The sequence below is a fragment of the Neovison vison genome, chromosome 8 (genome assembly GCF_020171115.1).
Source record: "Neovison vison isolate M4711 chromosome 8, ASM_NN_V1, whole genome shotgun sequence".
Taxonomy (NCBI): domain Eukaryota; kingdom Metazoa; phylum Chordata; class Mammalia; order Carnivora; family Mustelidae; genus Neogale; species Neogale vison.
The window spans coordinates 117,591,573-117,611,209 of record NC_058098.1 but is presented as its reverse complement, the minus strand read 5'-3'; the positions used below and the strand labels follow the sequence as shown (position 1 = coordinate 117,611,209).

The following is a 19,637-nucleotide window of genomic DNA, read 5'->3' as shown; positions in this document are numbered from 1 at the left end:
TTGTGTCGGTGTGAGTGTGTAAGCACATGCACACATCACATCACATGCAATGTGTGTGCAGCTGTCCACTTAAGGACACAGTTTTCCACTGTAACAAGACAGAAAGAAAACGTCTCTGTTTCCATTAACTCTAAAATCATGCACTGACGCAGGGATGCTGTCCCACCACGTTCTGCCAGTCCACTGGCTCCCCCCCAGTTTTCCCTCGGTCATGGTGATTTCATCTCTACCCTTCAGAGAGCCACATCTATTTGCTTTCTCCAGCAGAAAGGTGACCTTTTTCTCCCCCAGCCCCGTCCCTGGGTCCAGCTGTAGGCTCATCAAAGGCCAGTTAGGAAACCGATTTCCCCTAAAGACCTCTGAGGGGTTCTTTTTTGGGACTCAGGGCAACTTGGCTATCTCTGTAGCTGAAAACAGTACTTGCTGGTTGCACTTGACACCTACTTCTCTGGTTCTCACCTTCCTGATAGTCTACTTTTCAGTTACAGAACTGTTTACTTTGGCTTTCAACAAGAGGGGCCCTCCCTCCTTCAAGTGTGTTTCCCCATTCTCTGCCTCCATTCATTTATTTTATTAAAGACTGAGAGTCAACAGTCTCCTCTAATTGCAAGAACAGTTCTGGGTCCTTCACCCTCTACCTCAAATTAACAAAAAAGCCACAGGTTTTGCGATACACCTGCCTCTAATCTGGGCAGTATCCAGCATCAAATTAAACACTGACTGCTGATAAGGTCTTAAAGAAGGCCAACTCTTGAAGGGGAACAACTTCCCAATGTCTGGAAGCTGACTTTTAAACTTTTAACAGTAATGAAGCCACCTAAAAGTAAAAAATGTATTTTTGAAGAGTTACAGGATAATCATCAGTGGACACACAAAAAAATTACCTTGCTTAAAATCGTCAACCTTTCATCGCCAACAAAGCATCATGGAAAACTAGAGCTCTACTGCCATAACCTTAGCTGTCAGTTCCAGCTTGCCCTCCTCCCCCTTCCCAAAGCTTTTAGGACAACTGGTGCTCTCAAGTGGGTTACTGCGAAGCTGCCAGCCATGTCACTGATATTATAAACAATTACAATCATGTGTGAGATGAGCACCTTAAATATGGGAAAGTCGAAGGCACATGCTGTACCAGAGACACCAAAATTAAAACTGCACTAAGGAAACGGGGCTCTCCGGGCACACTCACTAAGGTCACAGAAGGTTACAGATGCCTGACTTCCGCTGGGTTAATTCTGTATATGTGTCTGTGACGCTGTATCCTTTATCTTGGGCCAATCGCTCTCTCTTGTTTAGCAGTTGAAAAGTTCAATACCAAATGTATCACCCCAAAGGTTGTATTTTACTGCTGTGTCCTTAAGTGTCTAATGTCTTAGTGTCTTAATTTGTAAATCACTTTAAGACTTTCAGTAAAGTAAACAAACAAACAAAGAGTTCATGACTGGTGCTAAAGGAAAAACCATTCCACGCGGCTTAATAACAAGTTGGGATTCCAGCCACGAGTCATCAAGAATTCCTCAGTCCCTGAAGTCATAGGGTTTGGAGTAAATCCAAATGGAATTTTGCTTTTTTAAAATTCCTTATATTGCATTCCTATGGACTTCCTGTTCAAACTCTTGTGAGGCATTCTTATTATTCATAGTCACACACTTCCACCCTCATGTTGTTGGCCTTGGAGCTCCCTCCCCAAAGAAGGTGCACAGTTAAACTCCTGAGGGGATTCGCAGATCACCTGCAGCAGCAAACAGGCTGTGTCATTCACTGGCGCCACACTCACAGATGGAAAGTTCTACCCGTGTTTGTTAACTTAAACTCCTTCCTGACCAGGCCACATACATGCTTCAGACACAATCCTGGATTTGCAGAAATTACGGACGTTTACTATCATCAATTATTCATATGGTCACTTATCTAAAGCGTGTCTATATAATAATTCATCATTGTTTGTCAGTTATAGTTTACAAGCAGCTGATCACTGCAGCAATCGCCAACTGCTCAGTGTCCCAGATTTCTCGTGGTAAAGAGGTTGGTTACAAGCTGCCGCCCACAAAGGAAAATTCTTATGAGCTGATGAAAGGTTGGCGAATGAAAGGTGACACCTTTATGGCAGACAGGCAAAGAAGGAAAAGTTCTCACAAATAAAAATTACCTTTAAATATTTGCCAAAATAAATACCACTGAAATTAACCTATCACAGCAAAATTTAAAAACTGAATTCTAGGGATGCCTGGGGAGGGGGGGAGCTGGGGGGAGGGGTGCGACAGGAGAGAGGACCTGGTTAACCAGTTCCAAGCTTCCTTCTGCAATGATGAGACTTTTCACTGGGATTCTCACAACAGCTTTCATTTGTTTCACTTTCCACAATGCAAACCAAACAGTTCAGATGGAAAAGTTTTTGTATAATATCTTGGATGACCTTGAGTCTAGATTTAGTCAACAAATGCTCATTGAGTTCTTCCTGTGTGCCAAGCGCTAGAATAACACACAATCCTGGCACTCGAATGGGTCGCAATGAGGCAGAGAGACAGAAATGTGAACTCTAACACAGTGTGAAAAATGTTATAGCAGGGGAAGGAGAAAGTGCTATTTATGGGCACTGGGGGTGGGGGGATGGCATTGCTTTTTCCTGGGCAGGGCAGGAAGTCCTCACAAAGGAAGCAGCATAAAATGGCAGGGTTTGAAGGATAAGGACACATTCTGAAGGATGTAAAGATAATCTGGGGGAATCTGAAAGCGGACACCACACCCATTTTCCAGTTGCTGGCTTTGCCCCCGAACCTCTAGTTGCCACAGATCTTAGGAAGCATGTGCCGGTCAGATCTCCTAATTTTCTGCATTCTCAAAGGGTCTTTCCCAACACAAATTTGAAACAAAGTTAGAAAGCCTACACCTTGAGAATAGTCAGGTTCTGAATTTAGGAAGTCTAATTTTCCCTTACCTGTGGGCTTTTAGTAATGACATGCAAATCACTAAGACTCTATGGGAAGTTAAATGCTTATTATACTAAGATTATTAAAAAAGAAAAAAAAAGTAAAGTTGGAACCATTATGCAAATGAAATATATCCCCTCCAAAGAAAAAAACAATTCACTGTTCCTCCTTTACTACTAGTCATCCTTTATGTTTTCTCCCTCTTTGTAGCTAATACCTTCTACTTTTCCATTCTCTCAAGAAATGGTATCAGCCAAGCATTTCTGACTCCAGGGCACATGCTTACACATTCACACACAGTTTAAAAAATATAATACATGACTATTTTCAGTGCCAAATGTAGCTGTAACTATATATTTCTTTTGGACATGTTTTATGTTATAAAGCATGTAAATACTTTTTCTCCCTCAAGTTTTCCAGAACTCTATTGGCAGAGTCTTTTTCCTTTCTTTTTCCAAAGCATTGAATACAATTTCCTGAACAGATAGTCAATAAACTTGGTTGCTGAGAGCTCACTCACCTTTCCCCAACATAGTCTTTGAAAATAATTTCATCTCCTTCCAACCAAAAACACCTCTGGCTTCTTTTATTTGCTTATTTCCCTATAGAGGTATTCCATTTCCCACCCTAAATTTCTGTTTTTCCTTTCTGCTATGACATCTAAAATTCCCGTGTAAGGCCAAAAACTATATTTAGTGATAACCTACTATCAATCATCCCACACTGCCCTTCGCATAATAAATCTTTTGTCCCAATCAGCAGGAAATTAAGTCAGTAATTTTCCTGAGCTCCACTTGCCCATGTGTAGGTATCCCAATTAACTAGATAGTTTAAAAGCCAAAGCACTTTAATTAGAATTGTTTTTTCCACGTGTAATAAAACAATGCACAATCTTTATTTGTTAAGAAGTCATTTTCAGTTTGCTGATCTACAGAGTAGATAGTATACTTAATTTGCTCCAACTATGCAAGTGGTTTTCAGCACATAGACAACACAATGCCAAGTATTCTTTGTATTGTGCTCTCAGTAGCTGTACACACACACACACACACACACCCCACTCACTCACTCACTCTATGTCCAAAGGTACGAAGTTAACTACATCTTGAAAGAAGGAATTATCACAGCTTCTTGTCTCTCAAAGTCACATCTGTAAGGGTACCAGAGGCCCAGCTGCTGATGCTACAGATTTTGCCAACCTGGGCACAGCTTTTGAGGCCAGCATATTTACCACAACCCTGTAAACCCTGTTTTATGAATTTCTATCACTTGCTGATTCCACAGAATCAAATGAATCACATGTACTGGCAACACTTCCCCTCCAAACATTTCTACAGAACTCCTCTCTGCCATCCTGCTAGTGTAGACACCGTTACTGGAAGAGGTCCTCACAGAGGACTTTTGATGCTTGGCACCAACTTACTAGTCGGGTCACCAGTCGCTGGAGAGCTGCATATAACCATGCCCGGAAGAACGGTGAGGCAAACGTAAAGACTACGGGAAAGCATGCCTTTCAAGGAGAGATCCAGCTCGCCCTCCGTCATGGCAGGGTTTCACTGGGGAAGGAGGGCCAAAGCACAGCACAAAGACACAGGCATGAGAGGTACCAAATGGACCTGCTAGCACAGACTCTGACGGCAGCAAACACACACCCAACACCCTGGCCACTTCCAAGAGAGAACCGCTCTAGAGAGAAGGCCCTAGGCATTGAGACCGTCATTACTGCCCCCCACCCCACCACCATTTTAAAAGTTCTTAAGTTCTCAAGCTAATATGCACCAACCAAGCAGGAAGAAACCCAAATAAAGACCTATTGATATACCAAAGGAGAGGAGACTAGAACCTAGCTTTTCAGCCAAAGCTCCGGTGAGTAAATGAACACCATTCAGACACCACCATTATTAGCGATCCAGAAATCTACCCTGGAAGGACAGATAGGATAAGATCCGGATTTAACTTCGGATATCATCAAAGAAAGAAAGAGCGAGCAAGTCACAGTACTCCACAGCCCAGAAAGGTTTTCTGTTAAATGAAAAGATGTCTATCCGGTTATTAGTAATCTCAAAGCAGTTTTACAGACTGGAGGGGGAAAAGAAAAAAAAACACTCTTCGGGAGCAAAAAGCAAAATATCACAGAAAACTAAAAATTAAATAAGTTCACATTGCTAAGGATTGGTGGCTTAGGTAATTGAACTGAAAGTGAGAATCACAGAAGAGATCTACATAATAATTAGCTGCTGAGTTTTCTCCAGTCGCATACTCCCAAATGGAGTATTTAGCATTCAGCAGACTTATTAGCGAACAAATGCCCGACTGGAATTAACTAGCGCCTCATTCTGGAAGGCTGCTCTTGGCAAAAACGGGATATCCACAAGGCAGAGCAAGTTGATTGCTGGTGTGCACTGCAGGCTGGGCTGAGCGTCCCACCCTTCGGAATAATTCATGTTACATCAAGTTTCAGAGCCACAGGTCCACAACCACCCGGACAAGAGGCAAAGGATGGGTGAGGCTTCCAGACCCCCAGAGACAACCTTCTGAGCTTCACAGCTGGGCTGCTCTCGAACCAGTCAGGGTAGGCTTGCCGCCGCGCGGACGCACAGGGCTTCCTGCTCTCGTGGCTCGCAGCACACAGACGTAATACGGGGGCTGGGGCGGCGGGCAGCCCGTCCCTCTGCAGACACTCATCATCCCACCCTCCCGGTGTGAAGCACCCAAGGAACACCTGGGCCAGAACCTTGCCCAGTCGCCAATCCTCACGTGCAAGGACTGCTGTGTCTTTAAATCCAGCCTGCTCCTTAAGGAAACTCCCTGGCAAGTGAAAACAGCAGCAAAGGTAAAAGAATGCTGGGAATTTGGCTGCCGCCTGCAGTATTAGGAAGAACAGCAATTACTCAACTCTCTCCTGGTGTCAGAGGCAGAAATGAGCATGTGAATTTGGGCAAGTTTCGGCCTGTCTCGGCTCAAGCTTCTCCCCTTGTGGTATCTGTCACCTACCTTCCTCATGGTCGTCATAATTAACGAAGTCAAGGAGGAAAAGGGACAGAGTGAAGGCAGCAGGCCAGCACATTCACAAAAGAGAGGCATAAATTCTGCCCTGACTCCAGGCCGGGCTAATAGTCACCATGGCTTAAAGATTGCCAGCATTTAAAGACGTCAATAACTTCCCGATAACTGTGATTTGCCCTGTCCACCACCTCGCCATAAACAGAACTGTGCGAGAACGCTTGATCTCTTCCTGCAAGCCCTTCCGTCGACAGCACTTGGCAGAGAGTCCTGGAGACACGACCACTTCTCCCTTCCCTGGCTCTGCAAATACAAGGTAATATTTGACTCCTGTGCCCCACTTCTAGGTCGTAAAAACATAGATCTTATGAACAGAAGGGCCTTAAGATATCATGGGTTCAGTTCCTCTGCCTTCAGGTAGACAACTACCTAACTCCCTTTACACAAAGTAATGCAATGTCCAGGGAAGCGGAGGTTTCATGTGAATTACTGAGCTACGAGGGGCCAAAAGGAGATCTGAAGGCACAGCTACTTCGTCTCCCGTATCATGTATATTCTCCCGAGCAGGAATGTTGCGCTCCTCTCTCCGAGCAGCCGTAAATCCTCCCTGCCACAAACCGGTACACGCGTGAACCCATTCGTCCTTTTGATTAAAACATGGAAATTCATTTGGCCTTTCATTTTTAGGTCACAGACAGTGGTAACAAATTTTCCCAAGATCTGCCTGAAATAGAAGAACTCAGTAGTTCTGAAAAACGCACAGAATACTCAGTGTTCCTCAAACCATTTAAACATCCTTCTACGTTGGTTTTTGGAGGCAGAACTACCTACTTATCCCCTTTTCCCCATGCAGAATGTAAATGTCCGTGTCTTTAAGAAAGCAAAGATGCCAACTATGGGAAGGGAGGAAAAAGGGGAGACCATGTGAAGGTTTTCTAGGTCTACACTTGACCAGAGGATGGGATGTTCTGTCTCTGCGGAACCCAGTACACACACCGTGGGTCCCTCACATGTGATGGGTCTGAAGTGGTCCAACTAATCCTTAAGAGGAAAAGTCTAGCTCAGGTCAAACTTCCTTAAGGTAGCTTTACCTTATTTTGGCAGGTCTTTTGTAGTCTTAAAAAGAAGTATCACAACTCTCCGGTGTTGAGGTGCCTTTTGTTTTATCACAGCTGGGAACCGTTCTGCTTGTGGCCTTTGGATAAGAACCTAAATAAGTTACCTCTTGCAGACCCAGGACTTTGCAGGCTCAGGTTTCACCCTGCCCAGCCAGAAATTCCTTTCTGTTTTGAATCTGAGATGTTTGTTTATGGTTTTTGTTTTGAAATGCTAAATAAGACAGGCACAATCTCTAGTTACAGCCTATATCCTTTTTTTTTTTTAACCTTGCTATAGCCAGAGTGGCTTGTTGTTAAGGACTAAGGACTTCCCTAAAATTTCCAAAGAGCAGACTCTTCAAATTATCTTCTCAGGAATTTGAAATGTAAAATAACACCTTGAAATATAATTAACACTTAAATTTTTGTTCTTAAATGTTCGTAAGACAAATGTTCCCAGGTGATTTCAAATTAGGGTGTTATTTTGGATTTGAAAAGCACATACTTAAACAAAACCTTGAAATTTCAAAGTTTATCTCCCCTTGCTTGTAGGTTACATGTTTGAATACCAGCACTCTTGATGAAAGATAGAGGCACAACAATGATAGGTAGTGAAAGAGTTTCTGGAAGAAAATTCAATTTCTACTATGTGATAATAAGGTCTGGTTGTCAAGAAGAAAATAAACAGTTGTAAACTACTGATTGCAAGGACTGTATCTTCATCAAGTTCTTTCTCCTTGTTCCCTAAGAGCAAGTATAAAGCATTTGCTTTTTGAGTCCTCAGCCCCTATTTACTGGATAAAAATGACACTCATTTGCAGGCATGAAGACAGCGCAGCAGTTCTGTCTTCCTAAAGTGGGGGAGGGGGCGCACCTATACCAGGAACTAACGAGATGAGAACTCGAGTATTTTACTTCTAGGTGTTTTTTCCTACCTAGCTTTCCTAGATGCTGCAGAGAAACCACACGGCAAGTCCACAGGAAGGATGGCTGGAACGCATGGGATCAAGAAAAGCAATGCAGATGTTCTCTGTGCTGCACCCCATCTCCTGCTCATTCTTAACCTGCTCTTGTCTTTGAGCCGGCTAGGACAGCAGCTCCTTCCTTCCTTCCATCCGTCCATCCATCCATCCATAGCTGCAGTGATCCCAGCCTTGCCCTGGTGACACTCCCAGGGTCTCACATGTCTCCAGGGATGCCCTGAAACCCACAGAAAACTTCTAACAATAAAAGGAAATTTAGGGTGCCTGGGTGACTGCCTTTGGCTCAGGTCATGGTCCTGGAGTCCAGGGATTGAGTCCCACATCAGGCTTCCTGCTCAGCAGGGAGTCTGCCTCTCCTGCTGACCACTGACCTCTCTCCCCTCATATTCTCTCTCTTTCTCTCTTTTTCTCAAAATAAATAAATAAACAAATAAGTCTTTTTAAAAAGTAAAAGGAAATTTAATATGCTTCCATTAAACCACAAGCCATCGATATTAAGATAGGTCACCTTTAGAAAAAAAAAGATATCTTTTTAGAGATAAGACTTTAAAAAGTCTTAGTTTGAAAACAGCTCACAGGTACTAAGAATTCAAACCATAAAATCAAGTAAATGCCCACATTCTGCAGAAACAGCAAAGAGGCTCGGGACTACAGCAGTAGTGGATGTGAGTGTGAAGGAGCTCTGTCACAAAGCGCATTTTCTTTAACTTCTATATAAAGCTAACAAAGAAAAAATGAAAAAGGAAGACAGAATGAAAATGAGAATTAACATTATCTTTTTAAAATCTACTTGGTACTAGGAATCATACTCTACACACACCAACACACGTTACCTGTGTCATTATATACGTACACGTACCCTCTCCAACCCTCATTTCAACATCCACCTCACAGAAAGCTAGCAGTATTGCATTTTTACAGATGAGGAAACCGAAGCCCAAAACAATGAAGCAAGCTGGTTGTTCACAGTTAAAAAATAAGAACTTAGATCTGAACACAGGTTTGTCTAGTATCAAGACCTTTTTTTCCCCCCTAAAATATCCAGCACAGAGGAGTGGGAGGCCGGAAGGAAGAGAGCAGAGAGCATACCCTCCAGACTCGCGTGGGGCCACACGCCCAACTAAGTCCTTTCTGGTAGGAAGAGTCAGAGCCCCTCTTCAGTTGCTCTCCAGATGCTCAGCACTTCCTTATCTCAGGGCTCAAGAGTTGCAAGTATCTGTCTTGGATAGAACTGTCTCAACTCTCTGCCATTAGACCATCGTCTCTGTGAAAGCAGGTCCCTATCTTTCTTACTTTGGCTGAAAAATAACTACGGTAGCAGGTAACATGATCAGGTCTCACAGGCCATGCTCTGTTCTATATGCTTTCCATGGACTAGTTTTTTGCTCCTTAAAATGTGGTCTCAAGATCAGCAGCTTTGGCATCACCAGGGAGTTCATCAGAAAGGCAGAATCGCAGGCCCCACCCAGACCTACTGAATCGGGACCTCCATGCTGAATGAGATGCCCAAGTGACTTATGTGCATGTTAAAATTATAGAAGCACAGCGTTATCTCATTTAATCCTCACAACACACAAACACACATGCTGCCTATTACTATTTACTAATTGGGAAACTGAGGCTTAGAAAGGCAGCATCACAACAGTGTAGCTCAAAGACGGGACCCACAGCAGCTGCTCAGGAAACAGTTGTGGGTGGAAGGACGGCAGGGAAACAGGTAGGAAGGAAACGACTGGCTCAACGTCTCACCTCTAGTTCTGTCTAGTTGGTACCAATACACCAACTGCAGCAGCAGGTGCGGCTGGGGCCCCAAAGCAGGAGAGCTGCAGCAGCCCACGCCGCTTCCTGAGCCCGAGTCGGGTCAAATCCTGTGCTGACCGGCACGGGACCACTCCAGGAGCTAGGGCCGAGCTCTTCCCTCAGAATGTAACGTGAAGGAAAACACACGGTACCAGCTGCAGTGAGGTTAGGTGCCTTCCTCCTCCCCAAATGAAATATTAGCTCACAAATTAAATGGTTACATCTACAACTCCTACAATGTAATGCAAAAATTTTCAGGTTCCTCCTTCTTTATCTTTACCCCAAATATACAAATTATTTAGACAATGCTTAACAAAGGGGCATCTGAAGAAAGGCAGCAAATAGCTTTAGAGGCCCTTAAGTAAGTTTTTTACTCAATGCACTTATGGTGTTGGGGGAGAAGAGAGGAGGGGACCGGAACCAGATAATTTGCTCTTTTTCTAAGAGCCCGAACTTCTTAACTACTGATGCTCCTACTCAGGTAGATGAGGATTAAGCAGAACAACATAACCCACCCATGTCCAGTTGGTTTATTTATGCTCCTGACTCCCTCGTTGTAACTGTTCATCACCTGCCAGTCACTCTTCCAAGGGCTTCATAGCAATTCATTCACTGAATCCCTACAGCAACCCTACTGTTAATGCCAATAAACAGACAGAAAACTGAGATGCACAGAAACAGATGCAGAGATTTGACCTTCGAAACCAAGTTTCCACCCATGACACTCTTTTATCAAGGTGTGAGTCTTCTGCATGGGGAATTAACTGGGGCTGGGGAAGGGAGGTAAGAAACTGAAATCTGTTCGTTCTGTAAAAGAAAAAAAAAGATCTTTAAACATTTTTTTTTCACATGGACCCAAAATGAACACTTAGAAGTGTTAACTCTGTGGTCTTTCTTAAATCCACATCTATTCAACTACTCCTCTAGCCAGAAGACTGAAGAGGTCTTGTCGAAGCACAGAGGTTTTTCGTAATTTGACCAGGCTAACTGGCCAAGACAAGCAGCAGAAGAGTGGGTGAGATGGGAAGATGCTTGATATAAAGGGACACCTCTCAGCTCACTGCCCACGTTCATCTGCCTAATGGAACAAGCTAGAACAAGGAGAAAAATCACCCTGGAAAGGAAACTTGCCATTCTGAACCACAGCTAGTAAAGCATTTAAGAATGCAGCCTCATTCTCAGATGTTGGGAAACACTCTGATGTATGTTGCACAGGCTCTAAGAAGAATAGGTAGGATCTCATCCCCCAGCAAAAAGAGCTCTTACGCCTAGTTTGAATTCAAATTCTCCTTTTCAGCTTTGCTACCAGAGCCTGAAAAGATCATCTCAGATCCTAGGATTCCTAGAATAAATTTTAACCACTTATTTCACTCACCTACTAATCACACACACACTTGCAAAAATCATTTCTACTTGGCTTCAACTTGTATTATGAAGTAGACCCTTTAAGGTCTTGCTACCTTATTCTTTACTGAGATGAAAAAAATTGTAGAGGAGGGGCGACTGGGTGGCTCAGGTCATGAACCCAGGGTCCTGGGATCCAGCCCTGGGTGGTCCGGCTCCCTGAGAACTTGCTTCTCCCTCTCCCTCTGCCATCCCCACCACCTGAGTTCTCTGGTTCACTCTATCTCTCTGTCAAATAAATAAAATATTTTAAAGGGGAGGGGACAGGGAGAGGAGGGGAGAAAAAGGAGGGAAGGAAGGGATGGAAGGAGGGAGGAAGGGAAAGAAGGAGTGTAGAGGGTAGGGAACACTTATCTGAGAGGTCCCCAAGCTCCCCAGCTGCCCTCTGCCTCAGCAGAAGGCCTGGTACAAAGTAGGAAATGGATGAATGAGTGATTGATTTCTGTAAAAAGACAAGTCAGATCTCTGAAAATTCAGCTTTGGAGAATGCAACCTCTGAAAAGGAAGGCTCTCTGTTTGTTACTCATGCATGCTTGGCTAGTCCAGTTTCCTCTTTGAATAATTAATTGAGCTGTACTGGGGTGTCTCTAAAATCCTGATAGTGCACATGCCACATATGGAACACAGTGTCACCGGAACCTGCTTCACCGATCAGCCCTGACCTTCCATCCGTCTCCCCGTGGCTCACCCACGCAAAAGCAGCACTGCCGACCCGCCACGTTACTGCCGTCGCCTGAAAGATGTTAAACACACCCACTTTTTTTTTTTTTCCAAGAATTTCACAATTAATGTCTGGAATGTGTTTTGGATTATTCTTCAAAAGATGACACAGTTGCCCTAAGATGAATTCAATATTTTTCCTTTCTCCCATTTGTCATTCTTTGGTCCTCCCACTCCCTTATCTTTTTAGGGTCATCTACTTACTCCTCCCAACTTCATAATGCCTGTCCCCAGCACCCCCCAAGCCGTTCCCTTGTTTATCCAAGTCATCAGCTCTAACCAAGCCACGCAAAACGCAGAAACTTGCTAACTACCTCCTACTGCTCGATGCAATGCTCACAGCTTAGGCGTCTTCAGACAGTTTTCTTCCTCAATTACCCTGTTCACGGGCGGCCTTGCCAACACACTTGCATGTGGGTTCTCCTGGTCACTGTTGGGCATGAATTAATGGCAGCAAATATCTCTAGACGTGCTATTTTTGCCTTTCTGGTACTATGCAATTCATCTGCCCTTTGCCAAGTGTTTTATGTGACCGGATTCCTGAATAACAGTGTGGATTCTGTAAGCGTGAGAGTCAAAGCGAAGGTCACCAAGTCCTGTCATTTGTATGTGTGCAGTGAACAGTCTCTCCATATTCTGTCAATATTTACTTCTGGGAGGAACTAATTATTTCCTTGTTTACTTGCATTGGTTTCTCTTCCCATACCCTAGTACCGTAATTTTATAGGCCCTCTGCTGGCCTTCTCTTTTTAAGAGCTCACTCCACCTGAAGACTTTTGAGATGGAAAGCAAAACACATTCCTCAAAAACAAGGAGTCCTGGGTGTTTCAAGTTTTCAAATGCTAATAAAGGAGTACTAACTTTGTCCCGCCCCTCTTTTTAATTAGTAAATTTAAAATCCATGGACTCTCGACTCCAAGTCCTACATTTCAGAGCAACGAGAGGAGATCTGTGTGGCTTGTGCATTAACCAAATGGTTTGGTTTGGGAAACAAACCTGGCTCCCGAGCAGCCTGACCTCAGATCCTCCGTATATTCTTTTCCAAGGAGCCATCATCTCCGACCCCAACACATTCTTCCAGGGTTTTGAGGAAAAACAAAACAAAACAAAACAAAACAACCTATAACTTTCTAAAGGCAGCAGATCCAGCAAACAACAGGAGCTGTAAGCAGCCACCACATAACCTGGTGTGGTTCTGCTCCTCACTGCCCCCGTGAAAACTCGGTGGAAGGAGAAGTTCAAACGCCTGGGAGAAATGAAAGGACTGTGTTTTGAAGGAGACAGTCTGGTAGATGCCATGGTTAAAAAAAAAACACGGCAAGGGGCATAAAGACGAAGCTACTGCTTACAGATGCACATGGGAAACAAAAGCTGTTACTTACGTAGGACAAGCAAACACCTGGCTCTACCACAGCCGGGTTCCCGGGGCAGAGCCACGCAGTAAGGTCTGCCGGCTTCCATGTCACTCCGTCCTCACAAACTGTCAAACCCAAGCCAGCATGTGCTCTTTTACTATGCAGAGGGAGAAGGCTGCCCATGTTCTCCCCACCTTGCCCCCACGCCTCACAACAGAAGCATAATGTACTATTCCTCGTAAGAGGGAAAATGGTCCTCACCCCCATTGCAAAATAGAAGCCTCATGGTACCATCAAAACATTCTTCCTAGAAAATCCCGCTGTGGTCATTTTTCACAACTGTGTCTGATCTCCCATGCAGTCTTCTTCCTCAGGGGTTCAGAATTCAAACTTGTTTCTCTGGCTTTTAGGCGATTTACCTGGAGGCAGGCAGCCCAGCCAAGGGAGAGGCCACTTAGGAAGTCAGAAACCACCACAGGGACTAACCCAATGAGTGGAAACAGTAAAGACTTGTGTCCCCCCCACCACCCCGGGGGGGCCAGAAAGCACTTTTTAGAACGCAAGAGAGAAGAGAAAAAAACTTTAGGTACTTGGCTCTATGGCTGATTTTTAAAATGCACTTAAACCAAAACCATCTTAAAAAAAAAAAAAAGGTAAGATTTGGTTGATAACCATCTAAACAACGCCAAAAAGAAGACTGAATGTACATATCACATGACTCATAAGGCATGACTCTTCATATTATTTAATCTTTCAGATAATTTTTTTCCTCACTATTCTTTCTATGGAGAAGGCTGTTCATCCATTTGCTCAATGAACATTTACTGAGAGCCTACTATGGGCTGACGTGCCTTAAAAACTTAAGACAGTGAGCCACAGGTTGGAAGGGGTCCATCTTTGCTTCTGATTTACCTAACTCATTATGTGAACCACAGTTAAAAAGCACGATTTTTTTTTTTCACCACAAAGCCAGAATGGAGAGTTAACACAAGTAAGAACTACTGCAATTTGGCAAACCGAACTGTAACTGGTATTTAATTTATGTCCTCGAAAGCTGGTAGATTAGTCATGATAATATTTCTTTAACATGCAATATGATTTCTCAGTGAATTAAGTAAGTTTTCAGAACAGTTTTCATTAACAGATACAACCAGTAGGGGTCATTTTAGTGCAAAAATTGCAATGAAAGAGACTTCAACATGAATAAAATATATCAGTTCCTATTCAAGTCAGTTACAATAATCGTGCTTCAGTGTGTGAATTTCTGGATAAAAATGGAAACTGAGGGAAAGACTAGCCGTTGAGAAATATCTTGCAAACGAAAAAAAGAAGCCTCTTCTAGGAGATTACTGACATTGAAAGACTCCTCTAATTTTTATAAAAAGATAAAAAAGGTTATTTATCCTATGTTTGCCCTAAATTCTGTAGTAAAGTGAAAATACTTGAAATTTTAGACAGACCATTGACATTATCTATGTAGATCCAAACACCGCATCCTGCCAGGTAGCCCTGTTCTTACTTTGGTTTAATGGATTTAGAATACAACCTGACTGCTGCTTTTAGAATTCTACAAAGATTTGACAACCCCCGCCCCCAAAATGCTGGGTGCCCAGTTTTGGCAACTGCAAACAGTCTTGCTAAATGAAAGTGTTGCTAGAGGCGGCAAATTGAGATACAATCACCGAAACAAGTACTTCCAAGCATCTTTGAGGCTAACACCAAGTGCATGGGGTGTTACCAGAAGAAATCAAACTAAGAGGGATGCCATCACTTCAGAGGAATGAAAAGCTCACCGACAAACTGCCAGAGTAACTCTGTACTGTGATGCCGGAAGACGGGTGCCAAAACGCTCGATTACGGTGTATGTTCCCCCAGCTCCACATTTCCTTCACCAGAACCAGTAATACAAAAACAAGGGTTAAAATCGTTAAAACCTCCAAGAGTCCTTCTCAGAGCCTAGCAGTTTCCACTGCAGTTGGCCTTGTTTCATGCTGCTTGTTCTTTTCAGATTTATGGGAGGCTGGCTTAAGTAAATCATACACTCCAAGTGGCAGGGTTCAAAGATGCATCTTCTAGTCCAACTCATTCAGAATTCCCCAAATCAAACACATAAAATTGTATCAGAAGTTAATCTCCTGGCCATTTTTTTTCCTTATGTGAGAAAGAAAAACACATGTTTTAACAAGGGACTTAACCTCTGAAGGCTTTTGTGTTTCAGGCAAATCAACTCTTTTCATCCAATGTCCTAAGGGTGCAGCAGTGCAGGGCCCCTTCCCTCTGAGTTCCCTTCACTCCATACTGCCCACTAGCTTCCAAACCAGAAAAGCCTCCTTGATTTTCCAGAACTGTCCAAACTCTAAAAACTACAGGTATAAATAAATGTGCATGGATTTAAAGAAAACCATAGAACTGAAGTCTTTTAATAGACCCATTTTACCCCTAAGATTGCTACCTTCTTTTTCAGTACCTCGGCACGATAAATAAACACAGACACACAGAAGGATGCCTCAGAAGAAAGCCTTCCCCGGTGTCCTGGGTCTGGCTGTGAGCCGTAAGGAACGGACCAGATCAGGGGGCGCCTGTCCCTCCTCCTCGCCGCTCCTCCAGAAGTAAGGCAGCTGCTCTGCACCAGGACGGCCCGGAACAGCATCGTCACCCCGACGTCAGCCGGAGCAGGGATCCCGCTTTTAACTGGTGCTCACCGAGTCCTGCCCATTAGCCAAATAAAAAAGAACTCACCGCCTCTCCCTAGTCCCCCAAGCAGACCAAGCACCCGGAGGGCGAGGCAGGAGGGCAGGGCTCAGGGCCGACCCCCGCTCACAGGGTCCACGCAACGAGGGCAGGCTCACTACTCTAACCGCTCTCCCCCTTGGTCAGGGTCCACACCGAGGTGCACCATGCTTCGTGGAGAAAACAGCAGAACCGCCCTCGCTGTCAGACAAACAGAAGGAACCGGCAACACGATAGGAAACACGCGGATATCCGATCTTAAGCAGCAGCCACGAATATAGTCAGCAACAACTTTTCACTCCGAGGGGCAACACCCCGCATCCCCCTCCCCGCCCCCACTCAGAAGAGAAAGCCTTTGACTGTTTTCAATAGGCAAATAAATGAGTAACCACCGTGTGTAACTTCCCCTGGGCTGACATATTCCGGAGCTGAAACGGATTTACACGCGAAAGAGGAGGAAGGCGGTGAAGGAAGAGCGCAAGGAAAAAATAATAAAAGAGTCACACAGGGAGTGCGAGCTGAAGACACGTCTCCTCGCCAACAGAAAAGGGAATTTCGACAGCGGTGTGCAGCCCTCGGTAGCACACTGCGCTAGTGCGGGGAGGGCGGCAGGGGCCGGACTCCCCGAGGGGCTCGCGACAGCCTCCGCAGTGCCCCCTGCCCGCGACGCCCCTACTCCCGGGAGCGGGACCCGCCCCTCCGCCCCACCCCCCCGGCAGTCCCAGCCCGAACAGCCACACGTGTGCGGGTCTCTGCGCGGCCACCCCCACCCGCCCATCCCCACCCACGAAATCCACCCTCGCCCGAGGCCGGCCGGCCGGCCCAGCGTCCGGGGAAGCGGACGAGCGGGAATCAGGGGACCCGGGGGCCCTCTCCCGGGGGCGGAGGCCCCCTCCTCCGGCGGAGCCCTCTCTCCTCGGCAAAGTCTCGGCCAAACTTTGTTAGGCGTAGCCAGGTGGGAGGGGGCCCGCGGCGGGCGGCCGTACCTTCGCATACGCCCACTTCGTACTCGGTGATGGAGTCGCCATTGAGCGGGGGGCGGATGACACAGCGCAGCCCCCGGTCGCAGGCTCCGTGGAGCCCGTAGGCGCCGCCGCAGCTCTCGTTCCTCTGGCGGGCGCACATGTAGCAGCAGCCGCAGACGCCCTGCACGATGCTCCCGGGGCAGCTCCTGGGCTCTTCGCACTTGGACTCGTCGCAGGGCAGGCAGACCAGCGCCCGGGTGCCGGAGCGCGCCAGCAGCAGCAGCAGCCAGACCAGGAGGTGCCCGCAGCCGGCCAGCCCCCTGCCCCCCGCCACCAAGTACATCCTCCTGCGCCGCCGCCGCCGCCTCCTCGCAGCCGGGCCGGGAGCGGGGCGGGCGTCCTCCCCTGCGCGGGGCACACGCGCCGCCGCCGCCGCACCCGCAGCCCGCGGTCCTCGCCGCCCCCCTCGGGGCCTCCGGGGCGCGCCTCCCCTCGCGGGGCGAGGCCCCCGCCCCCCGCTGCGGGCCGCGCCGACCCCGAGCCCACTAGCGTTGGCGCCAGCGGTGGCTTCCCCTCCTCCTCCTCCTCCCGGGAGGGAGGGGGAAAAAAGAAAAAAAGTTTCCTCCCGGCAGCTCCGGTTCAACCCAAACTTCTGGCGGCGGCGGCGACGGCGCTGGGCTCCAACCCCGGCTGGCGGCGCCTCCTCCCTCTCCTCCTCCGCGTCGGCCGGCCCCGCGGCGGTGGTGGCGGCGGCGCAGCCTCCGGGCCGGTCCCCGCCTCCCGAGCCGCCGAGTGGGCGCGGTGGCGCAGCAGAAGGTCCGCGGCGTCCGCTCCGCGCGCCCCGCTCGCCTCACTCCTGCGCGGCTCCTCCGGGCGCTTGTTTATGGCTCGAGCCTCCGCCGCTCGGGCTGCGCCCTCCCCCATCCTACCTCATCCCCCAGACCTCGCCCCCCACCCCCCCGCGCCGCGCGCCGCTCATTGGCTGCCCCCCCACCCCTCCCGGCCCGGCCGGCCCCCGCCCCCTCCCCCTCCCCCGCCCCGGCGGGCGGCCGGGCCCTTCCTCCCTCACACGCCTCCTCCTCCTCTCCTCCTCTTCCTCCTCCCCCTCCGGCTCCTCCGGCTGGAACCCGGCGCGCCGAGCCGGCCCTACGGCCGAGCTTTCGCGCGCCTCCCTCGCCCGGGCTCCGCCGGCGCGCCGCGGCTCGGGCTGGGGGCGCACACCGCTGGCAGCGAGAGGCGCGGCGTCCCGAGCGCCCGCCGGCACCTCGGCCACCGTGGCTGTGGCCTGGGCGCCCCGAGGGCGAGCCGGCTGGCCCTCCTCCTGGGCCGGTTTTGGGTTCGGAGAGCGGCGGGGACCGCCGAAGCTCGCTGGCGAGGGGGTGGCTGCAGCCTGGGCTGGGGCACCCGCCGGATCGAGAGGGAAGCGAACGCACGGAAACCTCCGCAAATGGATGAGAATCCATCTTCCACTCGAGCTGGGGTTAGACTTTGTGAAAGATATTATGTAATGGAGTCTCGGGAAGCTCGAGACGCCTCCAGCGAAGCTGCTGGTGAATTAATTAAGTGCTTTAAACGGTCTAGGTAAATGTTCCGCAGGGGGTGGGGAGGACGGTCGAGGGCTGCTGGAGCTCGAGTTGAATTTTAACTGTCCGCATCCTGTGTGTTCGGTCGCTCTGCCGTCTGTGCCGAGGCGCTAGGTTATGGGAGGGGGTGAATGGAAAGTAGCAGAGCTGAATTTCTCTCCCTTGAGTAAGGCCAAATACTGGATTACTACAAGTCTTGACATGATTGGACCCGTGTATCTCATGCATCATTAATGTCATCTGACATTGCCCTGTTCTTTCCCAAGCTCCTGTCCAGAAGTGGTGGGTTTTCTTTCTTTCTTAATTTTTCCGTTTACTTATTTATTGTTGATGTATTAATAAAGAAGATGTGTGGCAAATGTTATTTGTGAAAACCCTGGTGAAGAAGTAACTGAAATGATGCAAAATGCGGTGTGTGGAGATTGTTTCCCTTCTGTGACTGTCAGAAGACGTTCTGGAAATGACAGGCTCTGTAATGACCCACCATTCACAGCGTATGTACCAAGGTCAATAAAATCAGTAAATTAACAAAAAGTGACTTGCACCCGTGTGAGGGAAAACAAACAAACAAACAACAAAACATCAGGTCCTGTGGCAGGTGTGAGGTAGGAATAGGCAGCGGACCTTCTGATCCAGAATAGTCTGGCTCCGGAAAGGTGGCAGCCAAGTGGATCCTGAAAATCCTGACTAATGAACCAAAAGTTAATAGCAAAGCAGTGTAAGGAGAAAGGAAACAAAGATGCCTTTGAAATCCTCTGTTTTCGGAACAAATTTATACTTATAAATAATTTGGATTTAACCACTCCGGTTCTGAACCAAAGAGCCAGAGTTAACCAGTGGAATATTCCCCAGTCACTGGCATCAGAAAACTAAATGGTTCTCCAAACCTTTTTCTTTGTCCTGAGGAGGGAAAGAGAGTCATTAACTATTACTGATTATCAGTGGGTGATAGAAGAAGATGTTCAATAGTAGACAGGGGAAATGAGCATCCCGTTTTCTAGAAGGATCTAAAGAGCTGTTGGGGTGACTAGTTTCCAAAGGTGTTGTAAAGACAGTTCCTGTAGTTGTGT

The 19,637-nt window shown here is 47.2% G+C and overlaps 1 protein-coding gene across 3 annotated transcripts in view; it reads right to left on the bottom strand.

Moving 5' to 3' along the window:
* Positions 1 to 17,416, bottom strand: part of CRIM1 (cysteine rich transmembrane BMP regulator 1) — a 189,615-nt gene extending 172,199 nt beyond the window's left edge. Inside the window, exon 1 of one of the 3 annotated variants that reach the window (XM_044261765.1) lies at positions 17,006 to 17,416. In XM_044261765.1, the coding sequence (XP_044117700.1) occupies positions 17,006 to 17,327 (322 nt within the window). In that variant the 5' untranslated portion in view covers positions 17,328 to 17,416. The remainder of the gene's footprint in view (positions 1 to 17,005) is intronic. The other 2 variants (XM_044261764.1, XM_044261767.1) reach the window with 2 other exon arrangements.
* Between the last annotated feature and the right edge of the window lie 2,221 nt (positions 17,417 to 19,637).